The 17,118-nt window shown below is 52.2% G+C and overlaps 1 protein-coding gene across 4 annotated transcripts in view; it reads left to right on the forward strand.

Moving 5' to 3' along the window:
- Window positions 1-17,118, forward strand: part of Aacs (acetoacetyl-CoA synthetase) — a 50,622-nt gene that overhangs the window by 18,667 nt on the left and 14,837 nt on the right. For all 4 annotated transcript variants that reach the window (XM_076922966.1, XM_076922968.1, XM_076922967.1 and 1 more), the window contains exons 7-10: window positions 4,182-4,295; window positions 8,438-8,535; window positions 15,955-16,069; window positions 16,334-16,415. In XM_076922966.1, coding sequence (XP_076779081.1) covers window positions 4,182-4,295; window positions 8,438-8,535; window positions 15,955-16,069; window positions 16,334-16,415 — 409 coding nt within the window. The remainder of the gene's footprint in view (window positions 1-4,181; window positions 4,296-8,437; window positions 8,536-15,954; window positions 16,070-16,333; window positions 16,416-17,118) is intronic.

Raw genomic sequence — 17,118 nt, forward strand, 5'->3', positions numbered from 1 at the left:
AACCCATCGGCACAGGAATTTTGTGGGTTTCTCCGTAAAGGCTCTAGGTTGGAAATCAGGGCAGCTTTCAACATGGTGGCCGTCTAGCTCTCACGATAGCTTCCTGGAGCATCTCTTGGGGGACCAGACCTGAGTTCTCAGAGCCCACAGTCACTTCCGACACACACATTTAGTACAGCACTCTGATGTCCGGTTTGGGTGTTGAATGTCCTCTGCTTCTTCCTCCCCTGGGCTCCCTGTCTCATGCTGCAGTTCAGTCTGAGGCTCAGGTGCCTGCCAGCTCTCTCCTGCTCTTAGGAGCATTGCCGACTCTATTAACCCCTCATGCACCTGCTCCTCAGACCCAGGCAGAAGCTGGGACTGCAGCCTTGAGCAGTTCAGACAAGGCTCTCATGAGGTTGATATTCTGGAGGGGGGTGGGGGTGGGGGTGGGGGTGGGGGGAGAGGTCCTTAGTGCTAGGAAGAATAAATAAGATAGTCTAAGAGGAAGGAACTGAGGGGCTGAGGGGCTGAGGGGGACCAGCTTTCATCAGAGCTGCCCGGTACAGGGTGAGGGTCTGCTTTCTCTTTCTTTCTGAGAACTCACCTACTTCTTGTCCCCTGTCCCTGGAGTCCCTGGAGTCATACTGCATGGCCTTGGCACTCAGCGTCAGCTTTTCTCTCTTTTGTTTGGTGAGGGGAGGTGGTTCTTCTCTACAGGGTTTCTCTGTGTAGCCCTGGCTATCCTGGACTTGCTCTGGTACACCAGGCTGGCCTTGAACTTACTGAGATCCACCTGCCTCTGCCTCCCAAGTGCAGGGATTAAAGGTGTGCAACACCACACTGGTCTAGCCTCAGCTCTTCAAAGTTATCTTATTGCATCTGTCAGTGTTCTCTTCCTGAACACGCACAAGGTCCTATTGCCTGGATGTCTAAGTCTGTGTGTTGCAACAGAGTCGGGAAGGCCACTCTGTTCCAGGCCCAGGGTTCTGACCTGACACCACCATACCTTCCTCTCTGGATTCATATAAACTCAAGTGCTCCACTCAGGACTCTGATGCTCTGTGAGCTTTTGTGTTCTTTCACTGCAAAATGGGAAGTCTGGAGTCTTAAATCCCAAACCACAGTGGTGTGCCTGATGCTTAGGGGAAACCGAGGAACTGCTTCTCAGGGCGCCTGGTGCGGGCATCTGGGTGGGTACCGAGCCAAGGGTGATTCCCCGATCCCTGTCCCCTCTCTCATAGAAATGCAGATCAGCTAAGCTGGCATTTGTGGAAGCTCTGCTCTGAGTGGGCAGAGGAGGCCGCTTCTGTCTCAGTCTCCCCTGTGCCTTCCCTTTAAGGTTGGAGTTTTGCCCAGCCAGCTTTCCTTCCTCATGGCTTCTGAGTGGCAGATGCCCGTAAGCCTGGGCGCTCTGACAGCCCACACACCAGACAGCCATTCAGGTGCTGAAAAGCAAACACATCAAACCGAGCTTGCACCCCTCCCTGGTTCACACTTGGCCTTCCCAAGTTCCAAGGCTGGCCTACATTTTCTCTGTTTTTCCTGACTGTGTGTCATCTGCCCTCCCCGCTTCCTGCCGCCTGCCCCTAACAGGTGTTGTCTAGCTGTGCCCTGCTCACCCAGGCATCCACTGCAGCACTCAGGCTTGATTCTTTGAAGCCACAGGTACATTAGCCTTCATGCTCCAGTGAGCGGCCAGCAGCCCCTCAGCCCCTCCAGGGCTTTGTCAGCACAGCTGCCTGCACAGTGCACCTTGTCTCTGAGTACTGTGGCTGGGGTTGCAGGCACAGGAGTGGCTGCAGGACCAGCCCAGCAGGATCAAAGAGAGACTTGAGGGGGTGGGCGGCTTATGACCATCCCACACACATGGGGGGACACCAGTTTTGTGCCTCGGGATGAAGAGGCTCATTCACTTGTGGAAAGGTGCTTTGTAGCAATGAGTCAGAAAGCATCCTGCCTCAAAGATGCTGGTCAAAGGGCTAGCGCCTTCCTGAGACCATTGTTTCTTCAAGGAGGACTCCAGTTCCTTCCCAGCATAGTCCAGTTGCTGTGCAGGGTGACAGACAGATCACCTGACAATCCATCTTGGACAGATTTTCTACCTCAGTTCTTTTGGCTTAGCTGGCTGATGGGCTGCCTAATCCAAAGGCCTCTCTCTGTCTCACATGAGTTTCCACAGCAGACTGCTGGCTCCCCTCAGTGGGCCACGGGGTGTGGGGGTGGTGGGGTGGTGGTGGTGGTGCAGGATCTTGTTTCTGTGCTGAGGTAGGCATGGGCTCTCCCCTCTGAGCTCTGTCTGCCTGTCAGTTTTACTTAGAGCAGTAGTTCTCATCCTGGGGGGGGGGGGGGGGTCACACAACCCTTTCAGACGGGTTCGTAAAATCGTAATGTAAAACCACAGATACGAAGTGGCAATAAAAATAATTTTATCGTTGGGGGTCAATACAACATTAGGAACTGTATTAAGGGTTGCAGCATTAGGATGGTTGAGAACCACTGACTTAGAGGCAGTGTCACTCACTAAATGGCTGTGGCTGGCCTGGAGCATATAATTCCCCAGCCTCAGCCTCCTGAGGAGCTGGGATGATAGATTTGAGGCACCGGGCCCAGCTGCTGTGATACCTTTTTATGACCAAGGCTCAGTGGTCCATCTGTGGCCCCCACAATGACCTATTGGTCATCTGGGTTGGGCCTGTGAAGCTGGGAGGTGTTGCAGTAAGTATTTAAAATCGGCCTCCAGTAAAGCTGACTATCTAAGCTGTGGTGGCTCTGTCTAGCTCAGCTGCCATGTTCTGTGGCCAGAGGCCACATGCGTGCCGCAGCTAGAAATGGGCAGCCAGAAACACTAGCCCTGCCACCCACGAGACGCCAGCATGGGAGATGGCTCTGCCAATCTTCCACGCTGTCTCCACAAGGCTGGACATTGCCCAGGCCATCCCACCAACCACACGGGCTAGATACAAATGAGACTCTAAATGCTTAGATTATCCAAAGGCTTATATATTGGTAATGATCAATAACAAGATGCCCGCTCAATCAGAGGTATAACCCAATACCCAACCTAGATCTACCAACTACCTTTGACTGCTGACTGTGGGAGATACGTGAACATTCGCCTCCATGTTCCCCTCTTTCGTCTCCTCTCCCATCTCTTAGCTCCTCCTCTTCCTTCTCCTCTTCCTCTCCTTACTCCTCCCACCTTAGGTCCTCCTACAGGGAGGGGCTATCTGAGGCATCAATTCTGCCATTTTTAGTTCTTCCTGATGAATAAGTGAAAACTGGCATCAATGTTTTGACATAATTTCTTTGGTGAGGACTCTTGTGGAGCCTTAGGGAGACCCTCGGAGCGAGGCCTCTGCCGGCAGCAGTGGTCATTTAATATTCTTTTTTTGAGGGGGGATGCTTAACAAGACCTCACTATGAAGCCCAGGCTGGTCTAGAACTCCTTATGTAGAACAGGCTAGCTTCATACTTTACAGGTCTGCTTGCCTCTGCTTCTTGAGTGCTGGGATTCAAGGCCTGTGCCACTAAACCCAGCTCCTTTATTTTATTTTTTTTTTATTTTATTTTTTTATTTATTTCCCGTACTGTTTAAGTTTTGCATTAGCTAGTCAGTCAGTCAGAAGGTAATCCTCAAAGCCTGGCCAATGGTAGACTTCTCCTCAGCAATGAAAAGGAATTACTGATGCTGAAAACCAAATAGAGTCCTAAGTGTGCCAAGATGAGGGGAAGCTCAAGGCTTAGTCTCAAGGGGGCGCTGCTGGGCTGGGCTGGCCATAGAAACCTCTTTGCTTAGCTCAGACACCTGGAAGCGGAGGTGGACTGTGAGGGGCTTGTGACCACAGGATAGCTCTGTGGTGATGGGCATGTGGCAGGGCCAGGATGCACTGCAGGCGACAGCTGTGCACACGTTGTCTCCACATTAGTTTCCTGGCCTTCATATTGCACCTTCCGTCTGTACAATGTAACCCCCATGGCTGTGGGGTTCTCCCACATCCCACCAGTCTGGATATTTTCAGCAGTGATTCCTCCTGGGGGGAGGGGGGGTCCCGCTTTTGGGTCAGAGCCTGGCTTCCACCCTGCCTGGTTCTCCTGTGGAGTGGCGCCACCCCAGGAGCCATGTCCAGGTCCCCTTGTCCTGGGCACCGGTTGCTTCCCATCCTGATCTGTGCTTGAGCGGTCCTTTCTTCTCTCCTCAGGGGAAGGCAGAGAGGAGATTGTGAAGGTGACTTTTGAAGAACTGCGGCAGCAGGTGGCCCTGTTCGCAGCCGCCATGAGGAAGATGGGCGTGAAGAAAGGGGACCGTGTGGTCGGTAAGGGCTCCCCCCCCCCTTTTGCCCTTCCCTTCTCTCCTGTCCCCTCCCCTCCCCTTCTTTGGTAAATACCTATTAGTGCTGTGTTGGTTCAATACTTAGAACCCAAACTCAAACCAAAGTAAAGCAAACCAACAACAAAGTGGCTCAGAAGGTGGAGACACTTGAAACTTGAAACAGGTTTAGTTGTGTGTAGAACACACTACTGTATGACCATGCACATGGGTCAGGGCTCACACAGGATGAATTGCAGAAAGAGTCTTGGGTTTACTGGTACACCCATCATTCCAGAATTTGGGAGTCTGAGGCAGGAGGATTGTCAGACCAGTTTCACAGGGAGACCCTGTCTCAAAACAAAACCAATAGCAACATTAAAAAAAAAAAAAAAAAAAAAAAAGCAAAGATAAAGAAGGATAAACCAAGAATCCCCTCTCTTATTGTTCTGGAAGGGCCAGGGGTTCTCTTTGCTGTGTTTTCAGAGTGGAAAAGGGCAAGGTTGTCCAGGAGTGGTCTGTGCTCTCGGTGAGTTAACACAGAGATGCAGGAGTTAGCTCGTTGCAGCGGGGCAGCGTGGAGGAGGAAATGGAGCCAGGCAACCGACATAGCCTGTGCAAAGTCCCTGCGACTGCTGGGAACAAGGTGTCTGTAGGAGCAAGGGCACTGTGACAGATGCCCAGCACTGATCTCGCATGGCTTTTTCCACCTCTATCTGCCCCACCCCGAGCTGCACCAAGCCTTACTCCTCATTGCATCCCTCCCCACTTTTGACACAAGGCGGGAAAAGAGATGTGTATTTAGGCAGTGGGAGTGGGCAGAGGGGAGCCTCTGGACTTAGGCCGGGAGTTTGTTGGGGGACTGTTGTTCAGGAGGTGCACTGGAGTCTGCAGGCCTCTGGGCCTGGATGTCTCTCCTGAAGGGCCCTGCACCCGATTTTTCCCTTAGGTGACATCACACTTCCTGTTAAAAGTTCAGCCACCTTTCTAGGTCTCCTTTCACCTTGAGTTCCAAGCACCAGGAAGGCCTATGGGGATCTGTCCTTCACCCAGTAACTTCAGTTACTGCCAGAAGGGTGCGCCTGGGGCCAGTCATTCTTCCAGGGCAGCTTGGGGCTCAATCCCTGACCCTCAGTTGGACAAGGCTGTAGGCCAGGGCGCTGCTCTGAGTTGTTCTGTGCTGTTTCTGGCAGAGTTGCTTCTTGTGGAGGGTGCTGCCTGACAGCAGGCGCCAGGCTTGTGTTTACAGAGGGTTGGTCTGCAGCCACATACATCCCAGGGAATAGGTCCAGGCCTGGCCCAGGAGCCCTGCAGCTCCTTCTTAGGCAGTGGGCAGGACATGGAGTGAACACAGCTTGTGCTGGTTGGCAGGAAAGGCACAGGCCACTCTGTCGCCTGTGATCTGTGTTTCCCCGCTGTACCTGGCATCAGGGCAGGAAGATGCTGCTCACTTGGGGCCATTCTGGCACTGCTTGGGCCACCCATCATCCATCTCTAGTATCAGCTTGGGCGTTTCTTGTGAGCTCATGGCCTCTGATGTCATCATCTTTATGTTGTTTGTCTGCTCTGCAGCCCCCCAGGGACAGGCTCTGCAGCTGTCCCTGAAGATAAACCCTGTTTCCGTTCCTGGCCTGCTCCATGCTCTGGGAGGCCGAGTCCACGGCTGGAGCCTAATAAATAGCTGTTAGGTGAATGCCGGGAGGCAGGGCCAGCAATCAGTCCCGTCAGGGTTTCATTTGTTTGTGTTTTCAGATGGGCTCTTGATATGTGGTCCAGGCTAGCCTGGAACTTTGGTCCTTCTGTGTGTATCACTGTATGCAGCCAGTGTGGGCTTTAAAGATTGAAACCTCACTTTTCTTGTGTCCTTCTTGGTCCTATTTAAGCTGTCAGATTTTTTTGTTTCGTTTTGGTTTTAATTTTTTTTTTAAAAAAAAGATTGATTGAGAGGTAAAGTGAATAAGTAAAAAAAATACATGAAAAAGATTTATTTATTTGTGTATTTTATGTATCTGAGTGCTCTGTCTTCATGCACACCAGAAGAGGGCATCAGATCCCACTATAGATGGTGGTGAGCCACCGTGTGGTGGCTGCTGGGTATTGAACTCAGGACCTCTGGAAGAGCAGCCAGGTGCTCTTACCCACTGAGCCACCTCTCCAGTCTCCTTAGCTGTCACTTTTTAAAATCTGGCTAAGCAGTGCCAAAGCCTCTTCTTTTTGTTTTTCTTCCCTCTGGTTGTTTTCCTGGTGCTGGATTGGAACTCAGGGCCGATGTTTGGCAAGGCTCCACCTCCGAGCCACGGACCAGGCCTCATTTGCATTTTTCTCAAATCAGCCTGCCGCTGCAGGTGTTTCTGAGAGAAGGGAACACAGAGCCAGGGTTGCCTGGAGATATTTGAGATCCTTTCTGGGACTGGGGGGTGGGTGCAGGGGAGGGACTGGCTCCAGTGGCCAGGGCTCTTCAGTCTGGCTGGCTCTTGGCCTCCCATTCTGTGGCTCATGGTTGATCGGTTGGCTTCCTTCCACCCTGACTGTAGCTCCACATGACTGTAGCTCCACATAAGAGGCATGGGTACCTGCAGGGCTGAGGAAATGCAATAAACTGTTGGCTGTTTTCTTGTGCTTGCAATGCAGTCCCCGAGGTAGGCCTGATGGCTTAGGAGGCCCGGCTGCATGTTGGTTAGCCTGCTAGATTGCACACTCCCCTGGGCCGCGAGTCTGGCCTCCTTTGGGTAATCACAATGAAGAGGCTCTTCAGTTCTGCTCAGAGGCCAGTGAGCACTTCTGCAGTGGCCTTGTCACCTGCCAGGCACCAGACTACTTTTGTGGGGTTGAGGGGAAAAGTGTCCAAGCCCTGCCCTCTGAGTGCCTGTGGACTATCAGGGGACATGTGTGTGCTTTGAAAGGTAGAGCCCAGACTGCTGTTGTCTTCTCTGAAGGAGGTCGTTCAGGACCCCAGGAGGGTCCTTGTTCATGACCCTTTTCCCCAGAGCACTGGTACTGTCTGTTCTGATGATGGTGATTCCTCTGACCATAAATGTTCTCTGCCTCCTGTCATGATGCCAGCCTGCCTGGTGATGGGGGCCTCCACTCATTCTGCCCCAAAGGGTTACACATAGCTCTCCCTGTGTGTATGTATTCGCCTGTCCTCTCTCGTTCCACTCACCCATATGCCAGCCAGTACGTTTCTTAGGACAGTGGTTCTCAACCTGTGGGTTTCGGCCCCTTTGGAGGTCAACAGCCCTTTCACAGGGGTCACCTAAGACCATTAGAAAACACAGATATGCTGAGCAATGGTGGCACCCGCCTTTAATCCAAGCACTTGGGAGGCAGAGGCAGGCAGATTTCTGAGTTCGAGGCCAGCCTGGTCTACAGAGTGAGTTTTAGGACAGCCAGGGCCAGGGCTACACAGAGAAACCCTATCTCAAAAAACCGAGAGAGAGAGAGAGAGAGAGAGAGAACACAGATATTTATATTATGAGAGAGAGAGAGAACACAGATATTTACATTATGAGAGAGAGAGAGAGAACACAGATATTTACATTATGATTCATAACTGTAGCAAAATTACAGTTATGCCTTAGCAATGAAAATAATGTTATGGTCGGGGTCACCACAGTGAGAACCACTGTCTTAGGGTACATGGATGGAGCGGGTTAAGAGGCGTTCAGCAAAGCAAAGATGGAGACAAGTGAAGTTCTTACCCTCACCTAAGAACCCCAGGGTAAATACCTGGTACACACAAGGTCAGGCGGGTACAGTGTTCCCAGCAAAGGGGAAGCCCCACTGTGGTTGTTACGTGCTTAGCTTAAAGAAGACGTGACTTAAGAGCTTAAGGGCAGGTGTATGCTGAGTGTGGAAGACTGGTGCATGTGTCTCTGTGCTGAAGTACAACAGCTTGTGCAAAGGCCCTGGGGCAGGAGAAGCTCAGGACACTTGAGGGACGGAATGGAGTGAGTGGAGTGAGGGAGAAGAGCAGGGCCAGATCGAGGCCATAGGTTCAGGGTAGAAAATGGATTTATGAGGTACAGTGAGTGGTTCTGCTGGCATTTCTGCTTCTCAGATACTTTAGGTCTCCTGGGGAAACTTCTGGAAGTCTGTTGCTTTGATTCCCTCAACCCAAGGCTTTTTCCCCTCTCCACCTCCCCACAGGTTATCTGCCCAACAGTGCACATGCCGTGGAGGCCATGCTAGCTGCTGCAAGTATTGGAGCCATTTGGAGTTCTACCTCACCGGACTTTGGCGTGAATGTGAGTTGGGGTCTCGTTGGAGGGGTGCCACCAGTTCAAAGAGTGTTCCTGGTGGGGTGGGACTCCTCACCCCCTTGGAGCCTCTGGCTGTCTGAGCTTCCAGTGCCTGCCTGGGCGGGAGGGGGGAGGCTGCAAGGGGTCGGATCTTGTCTTTGGTGCCAGAGATTGAACAGGTGAGCTTATGACACACTCATACTGAACACAGGATCTGGTTTGGATGAACTTAACTTAATTTTTTCTTTTTTTTAGCCAAAGTTGTACTCGGTAGCTCAGACTGCCCTTGAGCTTGAGGCTATCCTCCTGCCTTAGACTTTGAAGTTCTAGGATTACAGGCATACGGTCCAAGTCACTTCCCCTGACTTGGACCTTGTTTTGAAGGGAACAGACTGGTTCTTGCTTCCTTCTTCAAAGTTCTGCTGGCTGGTTCTTGTTTCTCAGTTATCGGGTGATGTGTGTCGTTTAGCTGTGGTGTGTGTGTGTGGTGATTGGGTGGCTTGAGTAGCAGTTAGTGTTGGTCTGGTGTCATGAAGGCTTTGGGACTCTAAGATTCCTGAAGGTCTGTTCTCATCTTTTTGGGTTGGACTCTCTGAGGAACCCTGGTACTGAGGGTGTGTCTAGAGTGGTCCAGGCTGCTGGAGTGTGCTGTAGCATCTGAGGGAGGCCTGCTTTGGCTATAATCATTGGGTCAATGGGCCATGGATATCATGGACTCACAAGTGCCAGGAGAATGTTAGAAGGGCCTGTGGTGTCTGTGCCAGCTGTTTCACGTGGTGTCCATGCCGGGTGTTTCACATGGTGTCCACGCCGGCTGTTGCACACGGTGTCTGTGCCAGCTGTTTCATGTGGTGTCCACGCCGGCTGTTGCACACGGTGTCTGTGCCAGCTGTTTCACGTGGTGCCCACACCAGCTGTTGCACACGGTGTCTGTGCCAGCTGTTTGACATGGTATCCACGCCAGCTGTTTCACGTGGTGTCCATGCCAGCTGCTGTTCTGGGGTCAGCTGCTTCTGACCCAGGCTGGGTCAATTGATGTGGCCAGCACCTGAGGGTTGGTCTTGGTGCATGGGCCGAGTCTGGGCTGTGCTTCCTGGCTCATTCTTCAGGGGTGAACGTGTAAACTTATGTCTGCTTTAAAGTGTGTTCTCTTGGCAAAGGCTTTTGAGGTATCAACTCATCTTCCCATAGAGGAGGAATGGGGATTCCTCAGGGCCCATCACTTTGGTCCCTGGCCCAGTGGGCTGAAGTGCTGTCTTTTCTACTTCCGGTGCCCTTTCCCTGCCTAATGTCACTTCCTGTGCTCTTCCCCATACCTAACTCTGGGACTGTCTGGGATCAACAAGGCTTGGCCTAGACCGAAACTCCACAGGTGCCTCCCGGCCCTAAGATCTTCTGTGAGGTTGTATGAGCTATCGAGGCCCATGGAGTCCTCATGGGAGGTTCTAACAAGGTAGCTCTGGGTGCTGTTATTCTGCTCGGGTCCCTCAGGAAGTAGCCACAGTAGGGAGACAGAAGAGCCTGTCTCTTGGTATGAGACTGATGGGGATCCACAGTGCATCTCTGGGCATTGAGAGGATGGACGCAAGAGGCCTGTGTGCCTGGGATTCTCTTAACCGTGGGGTTGTCCTCAGTGCTGGGGTGGACTGTGGGGCTGTGGACCTGAGGTACAGCTCTAGAACTGGTCATCAGATGGTGGGAACGGGGTGGCGGAGCACCCTTCAGTGGACTGGATTGCCCTCTTCTGGGGAGAAGTTGCCACCAGAGGCCTGTGATTCCAGAGGACTGGTTTCCAGTTAGTGACTTCCTGGCTAAAAAGTCTGGAGTCTCAGCAGCAGGTTACTGGCTGGGTATATAATGTTTGTTTGCTGTCGTGGACACTAGGGGGCAGCAGGGCTCCAACATCGCCTCCATTCTGCAGGGCCTCGGTTGTACCTCAGGTCTGACAGGAGGAGGTGGCTGCCTTCCTGCTGGGATGCTGTGTCAGCCAACTCAGTGTCTCCTCAGAACCTCCTCTAGGGAGGGTCTCCTTTCATTGGTCCTCTTCCCTGCCTTATACAGGAAGCAAGTCTAGAGCTGCTTGGCCAGGGACCTGGCTGCTAAGTCTTGAGACTGGTAACTGACAGCTGCAAGAGCAAAGCTTCAGGGACAGCCTCTTGCCTGCTGGCCCCTGGTCCCTTGTCCTCTGGCAGGCCCACTGTTTGCTCCTGTCCTCTGGCAGGCCCACTGTTTGCTCCTGTCCTCTGGCAGGCCCTCTGTTTGCACTACACCTGTTCCCTGTGAACTGTGTCCTGGGACAGATCCAAAGTCACTGAAACTGCTGCTCAGACGGCCTACCCAACACTGACCACCCTTGTTCAGGGTGAAAACCAGCCGGAAGGAGGTTCTGGAATGGGAGGAGGGAACTGGTCAGGGGCCCGGCCACAGGCTCATGCTGAAGAGAGAGAGAGAGAGAGAGAGAGAGAGAGAGAGAGAGAGAGAGAGAGAGAGGAGAGAGAGAAGAGAGAGCGAGCCTTCTCTTAGGCTTCCCAAACCCCCTTTAATATCTCTCTCTCTGTCTGTCTCTCTCTGTCTCTCTCTCTGTGTCTATCTCTCTATCTCTCTCTATAGTTATATATTATATGTATAATTTATGAGATATATATTTATGTATAAAATCTTTAAAAAACAGGCTTATTTATTTAGTGTACAGTGTTCTGTTTGCATATATGCCTACACACCAGCAGAAGGTACCAGATTTCATTATAGCCACCATGTGATTGCTGGGAATTGAACTCAGGACCTCTGGAAAAGCACCTAGTGCTCTTAACCTCTCCAGCCCTATGTACACAATTTTTGAGACAGGTGTTACCACCATTTCTCTATGTAGCCCTGGTTGTCCCTTTTTTTTTTTTTTTTTTTTTTTTTTTTTTGGTTTTTCGAGACAGGGTTTCTCTGTGTAGCCTTGGCTGACCTGGAACTCACTCTGTAGACCAGGCTGGCCTCGAACTAAGAAATCCGCCTGCCTCTGCCTCCCAAGAACTGGGATTAAAGGCGTGCACCACCACTGCCCGGCCCAGGCTGGCCTCTTATTTTACACTACCTGCCTCGGCCTCCCAAGTGCTGGGATTAAAGGCCTGTGCCACTATGCCCAGCTAAGTGCCAGTCCTGTATAGTCTATACCCTGCAATGGAGTGGGAATGTCTTTCCCATTTCAATTAGTGTCTTCTGCTGTCAATCTTAGTCCAGGGTCTCCTTAGTGGGGTCAGTCTCAGATCCATATGGACCCTAGTACATAGCCCCAAGCCGGTCTCAGGCTCTCTGTGTAGTTGAGGATGACTTTGAATTTCTGATTCTCCTATCTCTACCTCTCTGGGATTATGGTTGTGCCACTCTGCACCTGGTTTTATGGAGTGCTGGGGAGGAAACCTAGGGTGTTGCCATACACTAGGCAAGTGATCTTATCGACTGAGCCACATCCCCCCAGCCCTGGTGATTTTTTTTTTTTTTTTTTTTTTTGAGCCAGGCATTTTATAGTAGGGCGGGGCACAGGCAGTTGGATTTGCAGTCGGAATCACTGTCAGGGACCAGGAGTCCTTTAGGGCTATACCCTTGGCTCTGCTGCTTCAGAGAGGGCAGGCACAGTTGTCTGAGATGATGAGGTCTATTTTTAGTCTGCCTTCGTCTCCCTATCAATGCCCCTTCTGCCAGCTGCTGCTCTCCTATGCTCTGTGTTGCTCACACATGCCAGCTTGTGGGCCACTGCCCCGCAGGAGGTGACCCACCCAGTGCCGTACTTGCCAACCACTTCAGGGTTTTTTTCTGTTTTCTTCTGAGCTGCTGGTGGTTTTAGAGACATCAGGGAGGCCACCCTCTAAGCCCCACATGCTTAGGGGCTCAGCCTGCAGCCTGTTCCCCTCGCTGTCACGATACACTTCAGCTGCTTGAGTGTTCCGTGCGTGGAAAATAGGACAGCCACTGTCATCACTCTGGGTGGCCATCTGTGTAACTCCACATGGGCCACTGGTTTCAACACCTGACTGGTTGCTAAGCACTGGTTCAGGTCAGACCCACCATGGCCGGGTGTTCATTGGAGCACAAGGCGGTTGGCAGGGCTCTGTAGAGCTCAGCGGGGCGCATCCAAGCTCTCTACCTCACCTGTCTGCTAGGGGGACTTCACTTCTGCAGTTTGCAGACTCTGATGTGGAAATAAATGCTTGTTGTCTTTGCTGTCTGGGAACTGGCGGCAAGACTGGGGGTTGTCTCTGTGATGTCTAAGCCTTAGGCCCCTGGCTGCTGGATTTTCCTTATGGCTACCTGTGAATGAAGATGGTCCTCTGAGATGGAGACCCCGTACCCGCTGGCTCCCTCACAGGCTAGCTCCTTCCCAGCCTCTCTGGCCTTGAGCTTTATGGCAGACTTGACCTTCCTTCTATGTGGCCACCATCTCTGGCCCCATGCCTGGCTGTGGGGTTCCCTTCTAGGTGCTGATGTGGTCCCATCCAGGCATCTCAGCACCCGCCTCCATCTTGCTATCTATTCTGTGTGTTTCTCCAACAGAGCAGCCTAGGTGCAGGGAGCCCTGGTCCCTAGAGTCAGGCTGCAATACCAGTTGAGCCACTGGCTTCTGGACATTGTCTGCTCGAAGTTCTTAACTCAGTCCTTCCTCTCAGTAGTTTTCCTCAATGCTGGTGCCATGAGAGTCAAAGGAGGGCAGGCCTTAGACAATTGAACTCAGAGGTCCTGAGTTCAATTCCTGACCTTGGACCTTAGAGGCATGAACTTGCCTGCAGGTTGAGAGCTTCCGACATTGTGACAACTGTTTTCTTCTCACCTACCTCCATCCCTGTTCAAGTCTCAGATAGGGAGCTGTCGTGGAGTTCATGGGCTTGTGTGGTTGGATGCTTTTTATAGCAAAGAACAGGACAGGCCCCTGTGTCTGTGCTGCGGGTGTTCAGGAGTCCTGTGATGTCGGGGTACTATTTGTTGATGGGGTGGATGAGGTTGGGGGTAGACAGGTGCAGGGTACCATTGTTACTGCACCCAGGTCCTGAGTGCTCACTACTCAGAGTTGGAGGGGAATCAGGTTATTCCAGGATAGAGGATGGAAAGTGCTGTCATCGCTGGAGCACTGACTGGGGGGAGTTTTGGGTGCAGAGGGGACTTTCTTTTTTCCATTTCTTTTTAGAATATATGTGAGTACACACCAGTAGAGGGCATCAGATCCCATTCCAGATGGTTGTGAGCCACCATGTGGTTGCTGGAAATTGAACTCAGAACCTCTGGAAGATCAGTCAGCACTTTTAACCCCTGAGCCATCTCTCCAGTCCCAAAGGGAACTTTCATAGCAGGAGAGAAGAGGACCGGGGCAGGATGGCTGGGTCTTCATCACCACTCTGAGGGGAGTCTCCCTTTTCCTCTGTTTTGACCAGAGCACCACAGAGGGGTTCTGTGAACTCCCAGGGCTGACAGCCCCTCACAGAGAAGGTTAGACCTCACATTGCTGCACACTCGCGTTCACTGGTGGGCAGGTGGTCCCTCATCAGAGACTATCTGAGGTGATAGCCACTCTGTAAGGGGCTGTGTGACTGAGGGCCAGGGGTACTGACTTTCTTCCCAATCAGATTTGACAAGAATTTTATTTTACTGTGAAAAAATAAGTTTTACCAGTGAAGTTTACCTGTCTAAATTTTTTTTCTTTAGGTTTTAGTTTTAATTTAGTTTTAAATTTTATTTATTTATTTATTTATTTATTTTGTTTTTCGAGACAGGGTTTCTCTGTGTAGCCTGGGCTGTCCTGGAACTCACTCTGTAGACCAGGCTGGCCTTGAACTCAGAAATCCACTTGCCTCTGCCTCCCAAGTGCTGGGATTAAAGGCATTTGCCACTATGTCCAGCTCTCCTCCTCCTCCTTCTCCTCCTCCTCATTATCTCCTTCCTCCTCCTCTTATTCCTCCTCCTTCTACTAATTATGTGTGTTTGTGTGTATGTTGTGTCTGTGTGGCATGCATGACACAGCACATATGTGGAGGTCGGAGGACAACTTTGTGGAGACACTTCTGTCCTTCCACTTTTACCTGGGTTCCAGGGACTGAAGTCTGGCTGTCAGGCTAATACCACCAGTACCTCCTCCACCCTTTGTCTGAGCCATCTCTTGGCAGCCAGTTTGTTTGTTTTCGGGACAGGGTCTCACTGTGAGCTCAGCCTGACCTTGAACTCACGAACTCAACGATCCTCTGTCTTAGCCTCTGAGTGTAGCAAGCATCCTCCTTTAGCATTGGAACCAGAAGCAATGGCCTCTGCAGTTGTTTCCCTGTGGCTTTCTGCCTTTGTTCATATTTTGGGAGAGTGGGGACCCTCGTGGGTTCCCTGGCAAGTGCCAGGCACACGGGAGGTGGAATTGGACCCTCTCTGCCTGTGTGGGATTGAGAAAATGACAGCGTCGAAGTGAATTGAGTCTCAGAACCTTTAACTCCGAGGTAATTAGGTGTTAGGGTGCATCAAAACTCCAGGTGGGGTGAGGCGATGCTGCTGTAGTGGGTGAGGGGGCCCCACCTAGAGCTGCCCCCCTTCCTTCAGATTCCTGCTGAGTCAGCACCACTCTCTGTGGAGAGTCTCCCAGGGAGTTCTGGAAACATTGCAGGAGCAGCTAATTAGTCACACTCAGGGCCGTAATTAACCTAATGATCCTCTGCAGGTGGCTGGGCCTGCAGCCATGTGGGGACCCTGTCTGTGATGTGTGCTGTCACTGTGGGTATCTCTGAGCAGCTGCTTGACAGAAGCACAGAGGGGAGAGAGGTGGAGCCCTCCTGGGCTAAGATGCCTCCGCCTGCCTGTCCTGCCTTGCCTGGTCCCTGGCAGTGCTGACGGCCTCCTGGCCACTCCTTGGGGGGCTGAGGAAGTCTGCCTCAGTGCTTTGATCTGCACCCTTGGGGGTGCAGCAGAGGGGTCTCAAGGCTGTGTCTGTCCACGTTAGTTTGTATGGGAGGTAGGGAAAGGGCTGCACTTGGTTGGCCGTGGTTTCCCCCGTGTGTGGTACACAGTTCTGTGGGTAAGCCTGCTCTGCCAGGCAGGATTTCTGAGCAGCATACATGCTTACAGGAGAATGTGAACACTTACAGCGGATGCAGGCTCCTCCTGCATCAAGGTTTCAGAGAACCTGCGCCCCTCTAGGAGGCAGACGGCATAGGTTCAGGTTCGTGGGGGGCTGTGGTAGGTGCAGTAGGGACCCTCTGCAAGGGGAGTTGGACCTTTGTTGTTCTAAGACGTGCGTTTGAATCTGCAGCCTTCCTTGCTGTGGCCACCGCTACCTAGATGTGGCTGCAGTTTGTATGCACTGCCTGTATTAGCTGCCGGCGTTGGGGACAAACGGCAGTGTTCAGCGTTGACAATGGCATCTTCTGTCCTGCATGTATAGTCTCTGATGACCCGTCCTCTCATTTTCAGGGTGTCCTGGACAGGTTTTCTCAAATTCAGCCGAAACTCATCTTCTCGGTGGAGGCTGTTATCTACAACGGCAAGGAGCATGGCCACCTTGAGAAGCTGCAGCGAGTTGTGAAAGGTATTTCGGGTCCTGCCCTGGGTGTGTGTATGCATGTGTGCAGATTCGTGTGTTCCTGGAGTCCTGAGTTTACTTGTGTGCATGTATGTGCACACAGAGATGGGGCTCTCCCTAGGAGTTCTGGATGTATGTGCATGTGTACAAAGAGAGGGGTTGCCCCAGAAGTCCTGTGGGCCACACCCCCTCCAAGTCCCACGCTCAGATTGTGCCGGGCGCATGCGCAGACAACAGCTGGTGCCTGACCTTGTCCCACCCCTCCTTCAGGACTGCCTGACCTGCAGCGAGTGGTGCTGATCCCCTATGTCCTCCCAAGGGAGAAGATAGACATTTCCAAGATCCCCAACAGGTGAGGAGCCAACATCCCTAGACTAGGTCCCATATATCTGAGGTGGGGAAGCCATCAGCAGAAAGCCTCACTGGTATGGAACGTGGGAAGCCTCCATGAACGAACCCTCAGCTTTCTTCCTGTCTTGCCATGGTCTGGGAGGGCTCCAGGCATGGCTTCCTGGCCTGGGCAGAGGAGGCTGGTGTTTCATGACTTGTGTGCACAGGCATGCTCACATGTGTAAGCCATGTGGCACACTCAGGGTTGTTCTTGCGTATGGATGCTGTGTTGGTTGGGCAAGTCTGTGGCTAGTGTATGCAGCTGACCGGAATCTGTGGGTTCCTCATCTGCGGGTATCACCAACTGACATTTGGAAAACATGAGTCTGCACTGAGCACGCACAGACATAGGGGCGGGGGGGGGGGGGCACTGCTTCCTACTGTGTGTCTTCTGGAGGTGACCTAAGGCTGGGTGCATGTTCTGATACTGTTCCCTTTTGCCTACAGGCCAAGCACCTGCAGATTTTGGTCCCTACTGGGAGTGTTGATCCCACATCCCCCAGGACACTGGGGAATGGTGCTGTTTGTTTGAGGCTGCCGAGATGACCCCTCCTTTGCTTTTCTGGCATTGGTGTTTTGTCAGTGTATTAGGCCAAGGGGGTCTTTTTGTTGTTGTTGTTGTTGTGGACCTTTTGATCTTCTAGGGACAGCTGAAGCGACCTGGT

This window comes from Arvicanthis niloticus, chromosome 24 (genome assembly GCF_011762505.2).
Source record: "Arvicanthis niloticus isolate mArvNil1 chromosome 24, mArvNil1.pat.X, whole genome shotgun sequence".
NCBI classification, from domain to species: domain Eukaryota; kingdom Metazoa; phylum Chordata; class Mammalia; order Rodentia; family Muridae; genus Arvicanthis; species Arvicanthis niloticus.